The following is a 20,853-nucleotide window of genomic DNA, read 5'->3' as shown; positions in this document are numbered from 1 at the left end:
GATCCGTCGCCCTGTCTCCACCTTGCAGGAGTCCGTGGATTGGGTCGGGGACTACAATGAGCCACTGACGGGCTTTTCCTGGCGTGGCGGGTCGGAACGGGAGACCACGGGCATCCAGATCTGGAGTGAACTCTTTCTGGTGGACAAGCCAGATGGGAACAGGGTAGGTGGTTCACTGGGAGGAAATTCACAGCGCCATGTATTTGTCGAGCCTGGTTGTTGTTGTTGTTGTCCCAGTTTCTGGACCTCCTCCACCATCCCTGTAGTCCTAAGTTGGTTTACATTGGGAGGGCAGGCTTCTAGGCCATTCTCAAAGGTCCCACATGGAGTTGACTAGAATGAATGACTCGCTCTCCTTCTGGAGAAGCACCATGATGACTTGGCCATCATCTAGACCAGGGGTTGTTCCCGACCTTGGGTCGCCCAAGGTTCTTCTTGAACTACAACTCCCAGAAATCCTGGCCCGCACAGCTAGTGGGGAAAGCTTTTGGGAGCTATAGTCCCAGGAACACCTGGGTTACTCAAGGAGTTGGGAACACCACTGATCTAGACGGAGAAAGAGTGCATCGAGGCCAAGCATGTGTGCCCTTGGGTGGCAGGAGGTCATCACAGCGAAGTTGGGGCCATTGACCTTGTTTCAGCAAAGCAGTTCCGCCACGCCATCTCGGTCTTCTTGACCACCCACGAGAAGTCCTGTCATCTGGCCGGGGAAGGGAGTGCCTCCATAAGACGGATGCATAAGTTGGACAACATTAGCCAGAAGTCAGAGTATTCCTGCTGGTGGGTGAAGCCGCTAGCTATACAGCAGCCTTCCCCTACTACGTAGTCACTCTCCAGATGTGTTGAGTTACAAACCCCATTGTCCCCATCTGGCTTCGTCCAAGGATGTCATCTGGAGGATGCCAAGCTGGCACGTTTCTGTGTAGAAGGGTCCCATGGGATTCCCGTTGGCCGATGAGTCATCCGGAGCAGGTTGTAAAGAGCCTGTTTCCTTCCCGAGGCCTTGTCGAGACTCCTTGACCCCTTTCTGGACCCTGGGGCAGCCACTCCCCACCTCCTCCTCCTCTCCCACCCGGTTCCACATGCTTACCGAGGCCATCCTCTTTCTGCAGGCAAGCCCAGCTTGTAAAGACAGCCTCTTGATCTCCCCTGAGAGGGACTGGGCTCTGCATCCCGTCAGCCGAGGAGGGCTGGGCTTCTTCTGCAGGGCAGGGGGCAAATTACGACGTCGCCGCATCTTAATTTGCAATATTTCAACACGATCTTGTTTCCCACCTCTGTCCTCCACCCAAACTACAGCGTAGGCCATCCTGAAACTGCTCACCACAATCCTCTGGGTTTTTCCAGTGAACGCCCAAGGAAGGTTTGAGTATTAGGGGTGCCGACTCCCCCCGCGCACTTCCTCGGTGGCCAAATATTCGTCCAAGAAAACCTTTCTTCCTGCCTCTTTCTCTGCAGGTGGCTGTGCTTCTAATGGACACTCAGGGGACCTTCGACAGCCAGTCGACGCTGCGAGATTCGGCCACCGTCTTCGCTCTCAGCACCATGATCAGCTCCATCCAGGTAAGGAAAGCGGGCCATGGCGGTCGTCCCCCTCCCTCGTGTAGGATGCAAGGCGCTGCCGGGTGGTGCTCCCGCCCTGACCTTGGGAGACAGTGTGGTGGAAACAGCTTCCCTCTGACATCCTTCTTATTCTTTATGAATGCTTATAAATGTATTGACTGGTTGGATAGCTCAGTGGGCTTAGGTCTCTGGCTGTGGAGTCCAGAGGTTGGGAGTTTGATTCTCCGGGGGTGCATCTCCAGAGAGAAGAGCCAGCCTGGGTGGCCTTGGGCCAGCTGCGCAATCTCACAGCGCCCCTAGAGGAAGGCAAGGGAAAAGCATAAAGTGTTCTCTACCTGGAAACAACTGAGTAGGACCTCCCATAAATCAGAATGGACTTGCTGGCACGTGATTATCATTTACAAACGACTTAGATCTAATCAACGGAGAGGTTTATACAAAAATTATTTAAAAAAATGAGATATATTTGTCAACGACCTGCATTTTTGGACGGTCTCTGGCAGTGGAAAGTGAGTGCTGAGCGCCTGGCCTTCCGCTCCATTGTTGTTCCCATGTCAAAACCTGCTGGTGGGTGATTGTGGAAGAAAACAAGGGGTGTCGTGAACCCAACAAGAGATCCTTGATTTTGGATGGGTACCAGAGAAAAGGAGCCCAGGGTACGGGGGGGGGGAAGGGAAGGAGGGTTTCTGCCATTTTTATGCTCATGGAAGTGTTTTGTATCCCAGGTGTACAATTTGTCACAGAATGTCCAGGAGGACGACCTCCAGCATCTGCAGGTAAGGCCCACCTGCTCCCCTCCCTTTGGCCTCTGGCTTTGGAGAGTTGTGCCCCGTCTGCCAGTCATGTCTGAAACAGCAGACAAGGTGGCCTTGGGGTTTGTGAATCCAGCTTCATGGGAACATCTGCTTTTGCTTTATTCATTTTCATTTAAATGAACACCATCTGGTTCTGAGGATGCAAGTAATGCCTTCATTTCCCTAAGCCATCACAATGACTTTACACGATCACATCCTTTAAAATGTCGTTTGATTTGGTTGCATCGTGGTTTGATCAGATAGCATTAAATAACATTGAGTGCCTGCCTGTCCTGGAAGAGCTGGACAGTGAACCAACCTTAGCAGAAATAAAAGCGGCCTTGGATTCCCTTGCCTCCGGCAAGGCACCTGGAAAGGATAACATCCCTGCTGAAGTGCTGAAGTGCTGTAAGGAGATCATCACCACTGAACTGTATGAAGTCTTTTGTCTCTGCTGGAGGGAAGGTGGAGTCCCACAGGACATGAAGGACGCAAACATCATCACATTGTACAAGAACAAAGGCGACAGGGGTGACTGCAATAACTACCGTGGCATCTCTCTTCTTAGCGTTGTAGGGAAGCTGCTTGCCCGTGTTGTGCTGAAGAGGCTCCAGGTTCTTGCAGACAGAGTCTATCCAGAATCACAGTGTGGATTCCGAGCTAATAGATCCACCACTGACATGGTATTCTCCCTCCGACAGCTGCAGGAGAAATGCAGGGAACAACAACAGCCACTCTTAGTGGCCTTCATAGACCTTACAAAAGCATTTGACTTGGTTAGCAGGGATGGCCTTTTTAAAATACTTCCCAAGATTGGATGTCCACCCCGTCTCCTTAACATCATCAGATCCTTCCATGAGGGAATGAAAGGCACTGTAGTTTTTGACGGCTCAGCATCAGACCCCTTTGACATCCGAAGCGGAGTGAAACAGGGCTGTGTCCTTGCACCAACACTTTTTGGGATCTTTTTTGCTGTCATGCTGAAGCATGCCTTTGGAACTGCAACCGAGGGTGTCTATCTCCGGACTAGATCAGACGGAAAGCTCTTTAATCTCTCTAGATTGAGAGCGAAGACCAAAGTCCAACTGAAATGCATGCGGGACTTCCTCTTCGCAGATGATGCAGCCATTGTTGCCCACTCTGCTGAAGACCTCCAACAACTCATAAATCGATTCAGCAAGGCCTGCCAAGACTTTGGACTAACAATCAGCCTGAAGAAAACACAAGTCATGGGCCAGGGTGTGGACTCACCTCCTTCTATTACCATCTCCACACAAGAATTGGAGGTTGTTCATGACTTTGTGTACCTTGGCTCAACCATCTCTGACACCCTGTCTCTGGATGTTGAGCTGGACAAACGCATTGGCAAAGCAGCTACCATGTTCTCTAGACTCACAAAGAGAGTATGGCTCAATAAGAAGCTGACTACACATACGAAGATCCAGGTCTATAGAGCCTGTGTCCTAAGCACACTCCTGTACTGTAGTGAGTCCTGGACCATTTGTGCACGGCAGGAGAGGAAGCTAAACACCTTCCATATGCGTTGTCTCCGACGGATTTTTGGTATCACCTGGCAGGACAAAGTTCCAAACAGAGTAGTCCTAGAACGAGCTGGAATTTTCAGCATGAACACATTACTGAAACAGCGACGTCTACGTTGGCTTGGGCACGTCGTGAGAATGGCTGATGGTCGGATTCCAAAGGATCTCCTGTATGGAGAATTAGTGCAGGGAAACCGTCCCAGAGGGAGACCACAGCTGCGATACAAGGATATCTGCAAGCGAGATCTGAAGGCCTTAGGAATGGACCTCAACAGATGGGAAACCCTGACATCTGAGCGTTCAGCCTGGAGGCAGGCATTGCATCACGGCCTCTCCCAATTCGAAGAGACCCTTGCCCAGCAGGCTGAGGCAAAGAGGAAGTCACAAAAGCAGCAAAACCAGGGAGCTGGACAGGGGACAAATTGGATTTGTCATCAGTGTGGAAGAGACTGTCATTCTCGAATCGGCCTCCTCAGCCACACTAGACGCTGCTCCAAGTCCTCCATACAGAGCACGATACCATAGTCTTTCGAGACTGAAGGATGCCTAACTAACTATTGGTTTGATCAGAACTGCTAGTTCACCCAACTTGGTCATCTTGATATGTTGGCTGCCTTGTCTTTAAAAGTTTCCTATTTGAGAGCTGTTTGTAGGAGATCTGTGTTATTTCTGATGTAGAATTCTGAAAAAAAATTAAAAAGATAAATATTTGGCTGGCCTGAGCAGAATCACAGAAAGGGAACCTCTTCTGAGTCTCTGTCCGGCCTTGGACACACTATTATTGTTGTTAAGACCCGTGAAATGGCTTCCGATGAATGACTGGCTTAATGACCTCCAAGGCTCCTTGATCTTGACCTTGGTCTCTAGCAAAACATCTCTTAAGGGCCTGTTCCAGTTCCCGCAGCTGCCCTGCCAAGTCTCTGTCAAGACTCAGCTGGATTTTAACTGCAAGACTCAGCTGGAAAATGTTATGGATGCATGCAACCCAACGCCCACAAAGAGTGTAAAGTGGCAATTCAGAGAATGATCGGAATCTCCATGAATAATGCACGAAACGTGTATTTATTTTACCAACGCTTCTGATAATAGCGTATCTTATTGCACTCAAAGATGAGTTCAGATATGGCTGGTCAGCTCAGTGACTGCAAAGCGAGAGGCTGGAAATTTGATTCACCCGATGGGACTCCTGCGAGTACAGCCAGCCTGGGTGGCCTTGGGCCACCTGCACAGTCCCACAGCGCCCCTAGAGGGAGGACATGGTAATAGACCTTTGAGTATTCTGTTCTTGGAAAATCCTGAAAAGAGCCTCCATAAGTTAGAATAGACTGAACAGCACACGATTCTTTGCTGGCTGGAGAGCTCAGTGGTTGAGGTCTCTGGCAGTGGAGCCCAAGGTTGGGAGTTCGATTCCCCCGCTGGGACACCTGGGAGAAGAACCAGCCTGGGTGGCCTTGGGCCAGCTGCACAGTCCCAGGGCGCCCCCGGAGGACATTAATGGGAAAACTGCTTCTGAGTATTCTCTATCTGGAAAACCCTGAAAGGGTTCACCATCAGTCAGGATTGGCTTGACTGCACCTGATTACTATGTGCTCACCAGCAGATAAGAGTCAGAATTATATGTATAAAATGCAAAAACCCTCCACCTGAAGGTGCTTTAAAAAATTACACCCATTTTCTTATTGGTAAATGTTGTCAAGAGACATTTTTCAGCAGTTAACTTGTGTTGTAGCAAAAACTATGGATTGACATCCATGAAAGAAAGCTTGTGGCTGGGTGTTTGCTAGGGTTTAAAGTGCCCCAAGACTCCCTGTTCTCCCTCCCATCATCATCATCATCATTCAAAAGTACCAGACACAGTCAATCAAAATTATAAAAACGTTGACTCTTATGACATCACAGATACAAGTTTTAACCTAAAACCTGAGTGTCTGTGAAATATCAGCACAGCATGTTCACGGTTCCTAATATTGCCGTGTTGTGGGGTTTTTTGTATTATTATTATTGCTGTTGCTGCTGTTATTGTTATTGCTATTGTTGACGACGCCTCCCCTTGATCTCTCCTTGGTTTGGCTCTCCTTCCAGCTCTTCACAGAATACGGGCGGCTGGCCATGGAGGAAACTTTTCTGAAGCCCTTCCAGGTAAGAGGATGACAGGAGGGGATGCAGACCTTAACACACACACCCAAACTGCCTATTGTGCACCCTTGCATCCTGCCAGTCTTCTGCTCCAGTGTGGAAAACCATCCTTGTGACCTCGACCAGCCGATCCCTAATTAGTGCCTTCCTCTTGTTCTGGATCGCAACAACCATCATCCACAGCCATCTCCATTTTCAGTAGCTGGCCCAGTTCCCCAAGATGGCAAAACCCCTTTGCTTTCCCGACTAGCTTCTGTGTCCAAGTTGGCACATTATTACATGGCAGAGCCTCCCGGGTGCCAGGGGCACAGATGTTCTAACACAAGAACAACAACAACAATAACAACAATAATAATTTATTACAGTCAAGGACCATGAAGATAAGAATGCATTATTTAGATAAAATCAGAGACATTGGCCAAGAGATGACACCATCAATGCACTCTCTGGCTCTTTTATGACATTAAAGTTTAAGAGATGTTCTGAGCTAGCCGGCAGCACTGAAAGCTATAAAAGCTTTTAGAACATCCCAGCAGTCTCATGAGATAGAATGAAACTGAGAGACATCTAAGGGTCACAGATGCCAAAGGACCAAAGATCACTGGTCTGAGGTGTGGGCCGAGAATGCATGCACTGATTTTTCTCGCCCGTGGCCATGCTCACTTGGGGGGGGGGGATCCAGGGATCTAAAGTTTAAAAAAGAACTTTTTCTGAGCCATGAGCATTTCTGTGTCATTCTAGCCTGGAAGAGGGGGGAATCTTGCTTGAACACCACACGGTGGCTCTTGATCCCGTCAGAACTTCTCCCCTCTTCCTTCTGGCTGGGAGGATGGATAGGGCACCCCGCTAGCTGTCCTTTTTTTGATGGGTGGGTGACTACGTTGCTGTGCTCCTTGCCCTCATCTTCCACGGAGAGAGGGGAGCCTCTCCCTTGTGATCTGAAGGCCCTTGTGATTTTGCAATATATCACCACGAAGGTGTCCTTACTGTGTGAAGGTTACGTGAGTGGCCTTGGGAAGCGATGCAGGTTAGGGCGCCCCATTTTGCCCGCAGAACCTCTGTGGTTCTCTCCTGGCATCATCAGGTGGGGCCTGATCCTCATCCTGCCATTCGCCCTGGAGAGATCACGGCTGCCAGCTAAAGTTGATCACTGTCCAGTTAAGCAGACTGGCACTCCAGAGTCATATAAAAACAGCTTGCTACATTCCTGAGATAACACTCGTTTTGCGCCTGTTTCTCTCCTTCCCGCCTTTCTAGTCCCTCATATTCCTTGTCCGTGACTGGAGCTTTCCTTACGAGTTTTCTTACGGGGCCGACGGGGGATCCAAGTTTTTGGAAAAGCGCCTCAAGGTTGGTACGCAAGGTTTTAGGCGTTGAACTTATTCTGAGATGCTTTCCCCTTTCCCCTCTTCAACTGGGGACGAAAAATTCTCAGAGCAGATCATCTGCATGCTGTATTAGAAGCCAGTTCCCACCCACCCACCCAAAAAATTGCCGGACAGTATCTGTGGCGTGGCTTAAACGCACATTGGACGTCATCGAATTTAGCCTCTGGCTTTTTCAAAACATATTTTGCTGCTTAACACAAAGAGAAGTGGAAATGTAGCCAAGGGGAACAGCACACATCACTCCCGAAGCAAAACCCCTTGTCTTCATGGAGGGTTTGGATCCCTCCCTCGGATTTCAAGGAGAAGGGTCAGCCTGTAGGGCCTTTGGCAGGCTGCACGGGGGTCCGGTTAACGTGGAAGGGCAAAGCCCTTGTCAACCCTGGGGTGCCTGAGAAACCCCTTGCAAGGATCAGCAGAGGTGGCCCCTCGCCTCCGGAACGTCTTGCCCCCCTGGAGCTCCGCCTGGCCCCCTCGCTGGGTGTTTTCAAGAACAGGCTGAAGACTTGCTTCTTCAGGCAGGCCTCCCCCCCCCTTCCATCACTTAGTTTCCGGTGTTTTACCGTCTTGACTTTGCTCATCTCTCTTTTTTGTTTGGATATTGTTTTAATTCTTGGTTTTATATTGCTCAGGCTGTAAGACGCCCAGAGTAGATTCGTATAAAATCTGGATGGGATGGGTAAAAGCCAAACAGACAGATAGATAGATAGATAGAGAGAGAGAGAGAGAGAGAGAGAGAGAGAGAATCAACTTGGCAGTCTGTTATTATTCGAGAGCCAGTGTGGTGTAGTGGAGAGAGGATCTGAGTAGGACTGAGGTTCAAATCCCCACTTAGCCATGGGAACTCACTCTGTGTCTCTGTATGTTTAAATTTAACTTTCCAGCCCACAACAAAACGACATCTCATGTTTGGCCTTCCAGTCCCTAGTGTGATTGTTTTTTGTCCCTCTGGTGTCTCCTTCTCCCATGGGATACGGTAGGACCCCTGTATCTACAGGATCAGTATCCACTGATTCACGCATCCCCATGGGTACCTATCTATATCTATTTCAAGAGTGTATTTACCAGAACCAGCCCCAAGAGGGATCCAGAGACCATGCAATATGTAGTGTTTGATAACCATCCACGGAGGTGGGGCTTGGAATCTGTCCCACCCAGAAACGCTCCACGAGGGGCCAGTTTACTGAAGCCCTTTGTTGATTTTTTCCCCCGGATCCCTTCCCCTGAAAAACCTTGACTGCTCATCTCCTGCTCCCTCTCAGGTCTCGGGAAACCAGCACGAGGAGCTGCAGAACGTCCGAAAGCACATCCATTCCTGTTTCACGAACATCGCCTGCTTCCTTTTACCTCACCCGGGCTTGAAAGTCGCCACCAATCCCAACTTCGACGGGAAGCTCAAAGGTTGGTCCTGGTTTCGCCTTGCGCCTGCCGTGCCGCATTGAACCACCACGAGGTGGTTCCTCTCCTTTTTTTCGTCCTGGTGGGTCCTCAAGACGACGTCCAGTCCCGGGGGGAGGGGAGCATCTTGTGAGCTTCGCTTCCCCATCCAGCGGCTCATCCCGAGGCCGTCTGCTGTCCAAACCACACAGAACATGAAGCTGCCAAGGTGTATGTGGTTCTTTTCTCAAACGAGGTGCAGTCGTGTGTCCATCTTCTTTTAGACCCTCCGGTTTCTCTGAGAAATTGGAAGGGACCTTTTCAATTCTTTGGGCGGGTCCAGAAATGATGGATAGCACTGCACAGGGTGTCCCGCAGAAGGGGAAATGACCCACCCCAACTTGCACATTTCAATAAAAACCAGAAATAGCTCGTCAGAGGAAAACCTTGCAGGAAATATGTATGTATGATTTTTTAATAATTATAACTACATGCCCTCTGGTCACTGTCAACTTGCGGAGAGCCCTCCTGTGGCTTTTCTAGGTAGAGAGGACTCGGACGTGGCTTTCCATTCCCTCTTTCCGGAGATGCTCTGGGAGTGTGCTGGGCGTCCCAAGGCTGCACAGCCTGAGTTTTCTCCCAGGAGGCCCAGCAGGGAATCAAAATTCCTGATCCCTGGCTTCTCTGCCAGCCCCCATCTCACTGAGCTACCCAGACCGGAAGATGTATAAGGACGGGGAGAGGATTCCTTGATTGACTTTTAGATTTCTGGTCCTCCTGTTCTGGACAGACTTAGAACCTGTGGGCATTGGGCAAACTTGGAGCAGGGCTAAGGTGGAAATGGGTTCTATGCACCTCAGCAAGGTTGGATTCTGGATGGAGATGGGCACGGACCTCGGTTCGTAGGTTGGTGCCAGCTCATTGGAACGGCATCAGAGGCGCCACACGTTCCTTTTCCCCATCCCCCCGGCTGGATCCTTCACTCACCGGCCAGTGCGCGCTTCTCCTCTTTGAGTGGGCGGTTGCTGGAGGAGGCAGAGAAGGGAAGCACAAGCTCCTGCCAGGACTGGATAAATAGCTGAAGAGGAGAAGAGAAGTGCATACCAGCTGGTGAGTGGAGAATCTAGCCAAGAGCGTGGGGGAAGGGAACATGTGGCACAACTGTGGTGCCAGTCCGATGATCCAGCACGAAGCTCTGAACTGAGGTTCGTGCCCATCTCTAGTCCTGGAGGTTCTTGGCAGCTTCCTTACCTCCAAACAAACTTCATAAAAAAAGGGATGTTTTGCCTCATTATAGTCAAAGTCGTTCTTCTAATTTTAGTTATTGTACAGCACGCACGCACAGATACAAAAGCGATACGGTCCAAGAGATTGATTCTGATCTTTGTGAATCAAAAGCTCGAATCCTCTTCACTGAAAAGGCTAGCAAAAGTGCAGTGGCGTAAACTGGAGTGGCACATTGCTACTAGTTAATGAGTCACTGCTTGTACTCCCTGTCATGGGCAACACCCGGGGCTTAGGGCGTGGCAAGGAATGCAAGCAGCAACTCCTCAATTAGTGGCAGTTTGCAGCTGTGATTTTCACAATTGCGGTAACACTGGTGTGTGTAAGCATCAGGACTTAGCTGACAGGAAGGCCGTGTTCACTTCATTCAAGGGTAGAACACCCCCGATGGTTTTAGCTTGCTTGTGGTCTTTGCACAGGCCTCTGGTCAGCAACTGATGGTCCACATGGTGACCAGCATGCTGGATCAAATAGGGTTGTGGTTGTTGGTCTTTGCTTTTGTAAGCAACTTTTGAATCTCTGAGGTTAAACTTCAGCTTCTTTCCCATTTCTCATTCTGAGATTCCTAACTAATGTTGCACGGAAAAAGACGGGGGGGGGGGAATGGCAAAGCATGTGAACATCTCTAAATTTCTATCTCCGGATATAGACTGCAGTTTAACCTCAGTGAGTGGTCTGATCCAACGTAGCTCTTTACTCTGATTCGTGAAGGCTGGTTTTGTCCGGCTGCACCCACCAGTTGCAATGTGTTCTTAAGGGCCCTGTTTTCAAGAGTTCCCAATGGATGCCTACAAAGGCCACGATGAAAAGAACAGCATTTTTAAATGCACGGATTGCCTTCTTCTACTCACAGAAATTGATGACGATTTCATCCGTAACCTGAAGGTGCTGATTCCCTGGCTCCTCAGCCCCCAAAGCCTGGAGGTCAAGGAGATCAACGGGAATAAGATCACCTGCCGAGGCCTTGTGGAATATTTCAAGGTGAGCTGTTTCCTGAGCATGGGCAGAAGGTCCTTCTCCACTGTGGGGTCGGAGGCAGAAGCTAGCTTTGTAAGAGCGTTCGGGCAGCGGCTTCTCCATTATCAGTCCACCCATGGGGAAGGCCGGGTGGAAAGAGATCCTGGGCCACCGACGTGGAGAGCATAAAATGAAAAAAAAAACCACAACAGTGCCTGATTAAGGTGAACCCTGACGAGTGGCCGCACCACCTGCGTTTACAAAACGGTTGCTGAGGGTTTTAAAATGGACGTTGGGAGCTCTTCTGTCCACGGATGGCTCTCCCGTGTTCTGTGGTTTGTTGCAAAAGACTTGCAGCTCAGACCTAAGTAAAGGTAAAGGTTCCCCTTGACATTGAGTCCAGTCGTGTCCGACTCTAGGGGGCGGTGCTCATCCCCATCTCCAAGCCAGCATTTTGTCCGAAGACAGTTTCTGTGGTCACGCGGCCAGCGTGACTAGACATGGAATGCCGTGACCTTCCCACCGAGGTGGTCCCTATTTATCTACTCGCATTTACATGCTTTCGAACCGCTAGGTTGGCAGGAGCTGGGACAAGCAACGGGAGCTCCCTCCGTCGTTTAGATTTGATCTTATGACGGCTGGTCTTCTGACCTTGCAGCCCAGAGGTTTCTGCGCTCAAACCAGATGCCTCTTCTCCGGGCCCATGGCTGTCTCCCAGCCAAGCCCAGGGGGTGGGCTCCTCACAGTTTTCATGTAGTTGTTGATCTCGCCTTGTATAACCCTTGTTTATAGATTGCATTTTCACAGCGAGTGGGTTTTTCTTGCCAAGACATGGTGAGGAACAAGTTCTGTGTTCTCAACCAACGTTGCCTCTTCTTGTCCTTTTCTCTCCCCCCCCCCCCGACCCCTTCGTAGGCCTATATTAAGATCTACCAAGGAGAAGAACTGCCACATCCCAAATCAATGTTGCAGGTAATTCATTTGTTGCCCATGAAGCTCCTGGAAATATGTTGTTGTTGTTGTTGTTGTTGTTGTTGTCGTTGTCGTTGTCGTTGTCGTTGTCGTTGTCGTTGTCGTTTTTGTTGTTGTTGTTATGTACCATCAAGTCACTTCTGACTTCTGGCGATCCTGTGAGCCAGCCATCTCCGAAATGTACCGTCCTCAACAGCTCTGCCCGGGTCTTGCAGACTCAAGCCGGTGGCTTCCTTGAGGGAGTGTCTGTCTCATCTTGGGGTCTTCCTCTTTTCCTGCTGCCTTCCACCTTTCCCATCATCATTGCCATTTCCAGAGAATCCTGCTTTCTTAAGATAAGAAAGTCAGACGGCCTCAGTACCATCCTTTTTGCCAACAGGCTGGACTGGATCTGGGACCCGCTTGGTTCTCCTTCTGCCTGCCCAGGGTCTCTGCAAAGGCAGATATCTCCTCCCGCACCAGCTTTCAAATGAATCCGCTTTTTTCCCCGTCAGCTTTCCTGATGTCCAGCTTTCGCACCCTGACGTGGTGATCGGGAATATAAGTGTGGATGATCTTGGTCTTGTGGAAAACAGTCCCTTTTCTAAAGATACTGTTCACATGCAGATTTGCAGTTTTGGATGACAATTCTGGGAGTTCCTGTCAAACCCTCTCCCCCCCCTAAAAAAATCTGCATGTTTTTTAGTATCTTTGTATATTTTTTCGTTTGTGTTTTCATTTTCTTCCAGCCGCGACAGCTAAGGGAGTGAATCACTTCCTTTCTGTTTTTACATTTTTGGATGCTTTCCTGCACGATTGGCTAAACTGCCTGGATTCCACACATACTGGTCTGATTAAAATGCAAGTTTCATCAGAGCTTGGAAAAAGTCTCTGGTTTGGGGGCTACAGCTCCAGAATCAACTAGGGGAACATGCTGACCGGGGATTCTGGGTGTTGTAGTCTGACCCCCTTTCCCCAGGCTCTGAGTGAAATTAAGGTATGTCAAGGACTAAAGGATGTTAGTTTAAATCTGTTGCCTGAGTAGGATGATATTCTTTCAGAGGATGGATGAGGGTCCTTTCTCCCTCCAGTTCTGTGGGGCGTTTTGGGGCCTGGAACAGCCTGCCTCCCCTTCGACTGTCTCGAATTCCAATCCTGCACATGTTCTTCTATCTCCCCCACCCTCTTCATTTCCTCTGCATCCGGTTCACTTTCCCTCTCAACCAGGTCTGGCCGACCTCCTCTTCCACCCCTCTAAGGGGGCTACGGTCACTTTTGGGAGAGGTCGGCACCGCAGCCTTCTCTCTCCCCCCCCCCCCAGGGGCCGGCCCCGGGGCCCTTCATCACAGCCGAGGAAGGTCTGCGGCTGACAGGGCTGGCCAGGCCCCTGGCCCCTCACCGAAGCCTCCTCCGTGGGGGGAATGTAAGGGGAGAGGAAGAGGACTCGGCTGCTTTTAACCTAACAGCCACCCGGCGAACCTAAAAGGCAAACGCTATTTTAGGATGCATGAACAGAAGTATAATCTCAAAATCCCGCAAGGTACTAGTTCCTCTCTATTCGATGCTGGTGAGGGCTCACGTAGAGTATGTTGCATTTCAAGAAGGATGCCAGCAAACGGGAGCAAATTCGGAGGAGGGCGACGAGGAGGATCAGGGGACTGGAAGCCAAGCCTTAGGAGGAAAGGCTGGAAGAAGTGGGCCTGTTTAGCCTTGAGGGGGAAAAAAGATGGAGGGGGGATAGGACAGGACTTTTTAAAGACTCGAAAGGTTGTCCTCCAGAGGAGGGGCAGGATCTGTTCTCAGTCCTCCCAGAGTGCAGAACGTGCAACTGTGGGCTCAAAGGAAAGCCAGATTTCCTGATATTCTCCAGGCAGAGTATCAGAAAAAAACTTCTTAACTGTTAAGAGTAGTATGACAGTGGAACCCATGAAAATCGGACCACCAGCTGTTGGATCTGCTTTGATTGTGGCATCGAGCAGAGGATTGGACCTGATGGGCCTGATAGGTCCCTTCCAAAGCCGTGATTCTATGAACGGACAAGATCCTTGTCATGAACTGCCGTGCTCAGGTCTTGCAGACGGAAAGCCCGTGGTGTCCCTTCTGGACCGGCTCCCTCTCTCTTTGGGTCTCTTCCCGTGTGGCACGGCTCGCCTATGATCTACCCCAGTCCCATCCCTCCACAGAGCCGCAGGGGAACCGAAGTCTGTGCCCCTTCCCTTTGGGCTTGGTCGCCCCTTCTTTTCTGGAAATCAGCTGAACACCTAAGTTGTAGGAAAGTTGAGGTGTAGCCAAGCAGTGTGGCAACTGGATCGTCTCTGCTAGCGTCTCATCCTCTTCCTCCTTATAACCCCATTATTTGGGGGATAATGCTTGGTGAGGAAGAAAGCCACTGTCGTTGGGAATGGCTTGTGCTCCTGCCGGAGAGGCCGTGTGGCTGTTTCACCAGGGCGCACCATGCAAAGAGGATCCAGTGCGGATGAGTGGAAAATGGAAACAGGAGTCCATTTTCATCACTGCTGCTCTGCGGGAGGCCAAACGGCCACATTGAGTAGCTGGGTATTTATTTATTTAAAATATATATTTTACCCCGCCTTTCTCCTTGAAATCAGTACCAATGCAGCTGACAGCAATGAAAAGACAGTGTTTAATACTGAAAAGCAGTGATGTTTAAAAAGAATTAAACAAGTCTAGTATTAAAAAATGGTCTATAAAATCAATGCTAAAAACAACCGAGCACGACCATCTGTTTTGAAACCCTCTCTTGGGCTGACAGTCACGAAGCAAACGAGAAAGGCCTTTTTGCTTGTCCCAGAGGTGATATTAAGCCTGCACCAAGAGGCAAAGATGTTTGTCTTTGTCTGTTTGCTGCTGAACCTGTGGGATGTCTGCCCCTGCTGGCTGAGCGGCAGCTGTTCTTGTGTTGAGTTCGAATTATTTCATTGTCCTGATCATGGCATAAATTCTTGGATGGGGTGTTTTGGTGGGACCTGAAGCAGGTGGCGGAGGGCACAGCCTCTGGAGATGATTGACATCCAGTCCGATTTGCACCGGTCTTTGTCCCACCCCCACCCAATTGTCTTACAACTTTTTTTTGAACCAAAGAAGCCCCCTTCCGCCCTCTAGTGGCAAAAATTTATTATTTTAAACCCTTTCATTAAATTGGCAGAGTGGGATTCCTCTTCCCCCTCCCCAGGTGTCCCAGAGGTACATTAAAAACATTTGGGGGGTCTGTGTGTAGCTACTTGGGGGGGTCCAGTGTCCCATGGGCCACACTAGTGCTGTGGGAGAAGTTGCATCAGGTTTGTGGGCTACTCGTTGCCCATCCTGGCTTAGAGTTCACAAGTCAGCGCATGCCTTTCCGTTGCTCTAGGTTGGGTCACGAGCCTCAGGCAGAAATTCCGAGCGGCGTAACCCGTCCTCCCCCATCCTCCCACTTTCTGGGCCTGGGGTGCAACCCCCTGGGGGGCAGCTCCACAGGCCTGAACCCCATGAGGATGCTAAGGAGGAAGAATCTCTCCCCTTCCCCCCCCCCCCGCCCTCTGTGTGCTGCATCTGGGGTTTTCTCAGCATCCCTGATTTCTCCTCCCAGCGGCCTGCCCAGGTCAGCCAGGCTGAGAGAGGACAAGTGGCCAGCCCCACGGTTGACCCAGGGAATGTCGTGGTCCAGCCGGGGACTAGACCCTCCGAAGGCCCCCGCCTGGCACGCTAACCGATGTGCCCTGCCGGTTCCTTGATTCATGGGGAGAGCGGTTGCCGGAGGGAAGCAAGGGCCACCTGGTAACCCTGGGGGGGGGGGGGGAGACAGCAAAACTAATGGTGTGTTTCCCTTTTTTCTTTTCCTTCCTCGCTCCAGGCGACCGCCGAAGCCAACAACCTGGCCGCCGTTGCCACGGCGAAGGATACGTATAACAAAAGGATGGAAGAGGTAACTCCCCTGGGGCTCCCCTCCCTTCCCCCGCAATCTAAAAGGACTCCCGTCAACGAGCCCCCCCCCCCCCGGGCGGCAGGAAGCCTCCTGATGAGCGACAGGACCTCCTAAAGGTCTTGGAAAGGGTTCGGGTGAAGTGGGTCAAACCGGTCACCCCCTGATGGGGCGTTGAGTGGATCTCTGCGGAGTAGGTGCTTTGGAAATACTGGTGTGTGCCAGAGATTGGGAGGAGCGTGCTTGGGGACTACGGCTTCCAGAATCCCCCGGCCAGCACAGCCAGTGGATTGTGGGCATTGGGGTGCTCGGAGGGAGCTGAGTTGACCTGTTTTAGATCTCTGCGTTGTGTGCCTCCAACTCAGCCCCCCCTGCTGAAAATACGGCCTTTCCCTCCATGTGTGATGCAGATTGACGTGGATCTGTTCTGTGCCATTTGTTTCTGCCCCTCGCAAGCCTAGGAGGGGAGATTTCAAGGCCACGGATCATCCATCTTTTGTCCTCTGCAATCCTGCCCAGACCCCCCCCTTCCCTCTCTGGCCACTGATTCCTCCGTGGCCTGGTGTTAAATTTGAAGGTTTCAGGGGCTGGTCACGGTAGCCCTCCCCTTTAGGAAAATTCAACAGCAAACCAAGAGTGGGTGTTTTGTAAAGCTAATGGTTCCTGATGGCCCGTTCAAGACCAAACGACCCTCAAACGCTTCGTATGACAGCTGGGGGAGCTTCCCTTTTTCACCCAGCTGCTGTGGGGACGGCTGAGATGCTCCCAGGCCTCCACAGAGGGATCTCCATCTCTCCCCAAATGGCCGGTCCAAGGATGTAGCCGGGACGGTTAAAGCCGTTCTCCAACGGATCTGGCTTGGAAGGGCAGCGCCGGCCAGCCAGACGATGAGAGAATCTCTTCTGTGCCGTTCATCCTCCCTTGACCCCCCCTTCAAACCCGTCCCCAGGTGTGCGGGGGCGACAAGCCCTTCCTGGCCCCCAGCGACCTCCAGAACAGACACCTGGAGCTCAAGGAGGAGGCGGTGAAGCAGTTCCGCAGCGTGAAGAAGATGGGCGGCGAGGAGTTCAGCCGGCGGTACCTCCAGCAACTGGAGGCCGAGATCGACGAGCTCTACGTTCAGTACATCAAGCACAACGACAGCAAGAACATCTTCCACGCGGCCCGCACCCCGGCCACCCTCTTCGTGGTGATCTTCATCACCTACGTCATCGCGGGCGTGACCGGCTTCGTCGGGCTGGACATTGTGGCCAGCCTCTGCAACATGATCATGGGGCTGACCCTCATCACCCTCTGCACCTGGGCCTACATTCGGTACTCGGGAGAGTACCGGGAGCTGGGGGCCGTCATCGACCAGGTGGCCGCCGCCCTCTGGGACCAGGTGAGAGAGGCCCCCCACTTCAGCCCCCTCCAGCCTCAACGGCCTTGTCTTGTCCCTCTGGGTCGGGAAGGGAGCAGAGTTTTTTTGGGGGGTGTTTCAGGACAGCGGGAAAGGAGAGCCAAAGCGGGCTGTGACGGGGAGCCCCACCCCCCCACGGTCCTCCCTAAAAAGCAGGACCAGGTTGGAGAAGGAGAGTCAACGCAAACGGTTTTTTAATCTCCTTGTCCTTGAAAGTTGGGGTCCTCTAAGGGTCGGGGCTGGAGGTTCCCCCCCAATCCGGGCCTCGGAGGTTGCACCCCCTTCTTCTTGACACCACCACCGTTGGGCAGTTTCCCCGCAATCATGGGGCTTTTCCCCATTTCTAAAAGGAGGAACTCCGCTCCGGACGCTTTCCTCCTTGTTGGAAGTGCACCGAATGTTTAGAAAACACTGGCGTTTTCGGACTGGCCTTGTGGCCATCAGTGCTCATGGCTACGCCTTTGGGGCAGCTTCCGTGAAGCAATTTGGACCCTGGGCCCCACCCTTGGTCAGGAACATCCAGCTCACCGGGAGGAAAGGGGTGGGCAAGAAGGGGTGCTTGACTTGACACAGCAGGAAGCCCCATCTCTGTCTTCCAAGGTGCTGTGGCCACAAGTATAGTTTTAGCTGGGGGGGGGACTCCTCCATTGGGGAGTCAGTGGCTAAATCTTCTGAGAATGACTGGTGGCTCAGTGGGTGGGTGCAGGGTGGCCTAGCAGCCCCCTTGGCTAGACCCTGGAAGGATCTCCCGTCCTAGAAATTCAAGGCTGTGCATCAGAGTTGACAATACAGGGCTCAGTGGACAAGGATCAAATTCGGTATCAAAGAGAACTTCCTGGAGCCTCATGTTCAGGAGCAGTCTACCTTGAATTAATGCAGCTCTACAGCCCAGCTGCCCATATTTGAAAAGACAGCGGGATTTGACCAGCCGTGGGAATGGGATTCTAGAGTCGATGGCCCTCTGGCCTGACCCATATCCTTAAGGGCTCAAATCCAGGTGGGTGGGTGGAGGCCGTAGGTTGGGCGACAGGAGGCACCCTGTCAGAGTGAACGAAAGGGAAAACTCGAGTCCGCGGCCGAACGTGTCTTTTTCTCACCTTGTTCTGTTTTGTTTTGCTGCAACCGCCTTTTCCGCAGGGAAACACAAATGAGGTAAGCCGCTCTGTGGTTTTGTAGAAGTAGCGCTTCTTGCTCCCAGTGCCCTGGTGCGAGTGTCTGCATGTGTGTACCTGTGGTGCTCCACTGGCTTCCCCCCCCCTTGTGCTTCTGCCACACATTGCTCCGAGGGTGGCTGGCCATGCGCAGGCCCTGCCTGCCCTGTCTGTTGGCTTGCTTCGTCCCGAGACCGCCAGGCTTAGTAGAAACGGTGTGCCTCTGGCTGCCGGCAAAGTGACCAGCCCGACACTCCTGGGGTTTGGAGGCCCCTCTCTCATGCCCCCCCACCAGGCAGGCTGCAACGTGGAAGACGTCTCGAGGGGCTGCTTGGCTCTGCTTCCGCTGGAGCGGCTCTTCCTGGGCCATGGTACTGCAGCCCCCATGGCATTGCATTTGTTGTAGGAAAAAAAGAGATGTAGAGGCCCCACACCCCCTGATGACCTGATCCAGTGGCCTCATGTAGATGTTGAACAGCACTGGGGAGATGATTGAGCCCTGTGGGACCTCACATCTGAGATTCCACGGAGCTGATACACACTCCCCAAGCTGCACTCTCTGGGGGTGGTCCTCCAAGAAGGATCGGAGCCAGGCTAACGCCAGACCACCAATTCCTAGTTCGGAGAGCCACCCCAGGATACCGTGGTCGATGGCGGCTGAGATATCGAGAACCAAGAAAGACATTTTGCCCATCAGCCTCTCTTAAGAGGTCATCATACAGGACGACCCATACCGTTTCCGTACTGTAGCGTGGCCTGAGGCCAGACTGAAATGGATCCAGGGCGTTGCTCTAAAGAGTCTCGGAAAGCCGTTCCCTCTGATGGAGCACGCTGCAGAGCACAGGGTTTAAAAGGGATATGTTTGCTGAATAGACTCCCTGTAGAGCCCAGATGCAGGCGCTCACAGGCACAGCTGGGTCAGACCTTCCGGACTGCAGGGCTGTTCCTGGGTTGCACAGTGAGTTTGAAACACAGATTTGCATGGCGGCCAAGGCGAGGCCTTGATCCTCCTCTTAGAACTGCAGGGCTAGAAGGGACCCTACAGATCCTTGAGGCCAGCTACACGCAAGGAGGCCCAGTGGGGGAACGGAGCTCCCAAGCACTGAGCTATCCAGCTGTTCCTCCCTGCAGCTCCTCCGTTAGGAGGAGAGGGTAGCCTCCGTGACCATGAAATCTAGAGAGAGTCGCCTTGTAGGAATCTCGGGAGGACGAACATTATTTCTTTTCTCTCGTTCTAAGTGCTGTGCTTCCGTCCCCAGGCTTTGTACAAACTTTACAGCGCGGCGGCCACCCACCGACACCTGTACCATCACGCATTCCCCGCAGCACAGAAGACAGAACCCACGGATGGCGCAGAAAAAAAGGCCATGTAACGCAGGTGCTTTCCGGAGAGGTGCATGAAAACACATTGTCGTTAAAACATGTTAATTATTTTTGCATCCCCTTACATAAGCCTCTGACATTCTTCAGAGTGGAAGACGGAGGAAGCTGATAACCCATTCACTCGTACCAATGGCTTAAGTGTGGCTGCTTTAATTTGGACCGTGCCCTGCTTGAAAAAGGGGTGGGGGACCAGTCAGCATGGCTGTCGTTTTTCTTTATAACGCACTGACTTAAATTTTGCCGCAAGACACCGTGGTTCCCCCTCAAATCCTCTTGCTTAGTTTCGGGATGGAGGCTTAGAGCCAGAGAAAGCGGTGGCCACTGTTTGGACAAAGGGCTTCTCCTCCTTCTAAGGACAGGGTCCAGCCACCCAAAAACTGAGCACCTGGCCAAGGCAGCTGCTAGCCACCCTCCCTGCCCTCTGCCCCAGCTGGACTTCTTTGGGTCCAAGTCCCCCCCCCCCAGCTGTTTATAGGACTGCAGGCTTCCTCAGCAGAAAGCACTCACTTTGTGGTTCAAGAGGGACCAACCTCTCCAATTTGCGCACAATTTTTGAGTTAACACACACACACTTTTCTCCTGCCAGCTGTGAATGACAATTTACTCACTTTAAAGGATTGCCTTCGCTGAAGCTGCAAGGAATATTTCTTTTGCTCTGGTATGTTAAAAAGATGGAAAAGTTCCTCTCTTTTTTTGTACATGTATTTGAGAGTTTCACAGTATATATATTTTTGTTTAGTGCATAAAGAAGTGTGCCTAGTTTTTATTATTTTATTGTCAATTAAAAGTTTGGTTCCTAAGACAATTAGCTCCTTTCTCTCTTTTATTCCTTTCCAGTTGCGCCCATAAAACATTCCTGCCCACCTCTATACTATGGGCAGGATCCAGCCGTCCTTTGCTGCTGGCAGCTCTCCGGTTGTGCTCCTCCGCTCAACAGCTGCCACGATAGCCCCACAAACGGCACTGAGGCTGTTCAAAAGGCACGGGGAAGTGGCGATAAGGGTCTGTTG

General features: G+C 51.6%; 1 protein-coding gene across 2 annotated transcripts in view; it reads left to right on the top strand.

The window, feature by feature from the left end:
• The window catches only part of ATL1 (atlastin GTPase 1), a 37,535-nt gene extending 16,887 nt beyond the window's left edge, over window positions 1-20,648 (top strand). The window contains exons 3-14 of one of the 2 annotated variants that reach the window (XM_072986915.2): window positions 29-163; window positions 1,459-1,563; window positions 2,289-2,339; window positions 5,981-6,037; window positions 7,292-7,384; window positions 8,682-8,820; window positions 10,934-11,061; window positions 11,953-12,009; window positions 15,842-15,913; window positions 16,860-17,291; window positions 18,447-18,461; window positions 19,720-20,648. In XM_072986915.2, coding sequence (XP_072843016.2) covers window positions 29-163; window positions 1,459-1,563; window positions 2,289-2,339; window positions 5,981-6,037; window positions 7,292-7,384; window positions 8,682-8,820; window positions 10,934-11,061; window positions 11,953-12,009; window positions 15,842-15,913; window positions 16,860-17,291; window positions 18,447-18,461; window positions 19,720-19,833 — 1,398 coding nt within the window. In that variant the 3' untranslated portion in view covers window positions 19,834-20,648. The remainder of the gene's footprint in view (window positions 1-28; window positions 164-1,458; window positions 1,564-2,288; window positions 2,340-5,980; window positions 6,038-7,291; window positions 7,385-8,681; window positions 8,821-10,933; window positions 11,062-11,952; window positions 12,010-15,841; window positions 15,914-16,859; window positions 17,292-18,446; window positions 18,462-19,719) is intronic. The other variant, XM_072986914.2, reaches the window with a different exon arrangement.
• The last annotated feature ends 205 nt before the right edge of the window (window positions 20,649-20,853 follow it).

The sequence above is a fragment of the Pogona vitticeps genome, chromosome 1, assembly GCF_051106095.1.
Source record: "Pogona vitticeps strain Pit_001003342236 chromosome 1, PviZW2.1, whole genome shotgun sequence".
NCBI lineage: Eukaryota > Metazoa > Chordata > Lepidosauria > Squamata > Agamidae > Pogona > Pogona vitticeps.
Note: the sequence above shows the minus strand (reverse complement) of the source record. Positions and strands in the feature narration are given on the sequence as shown.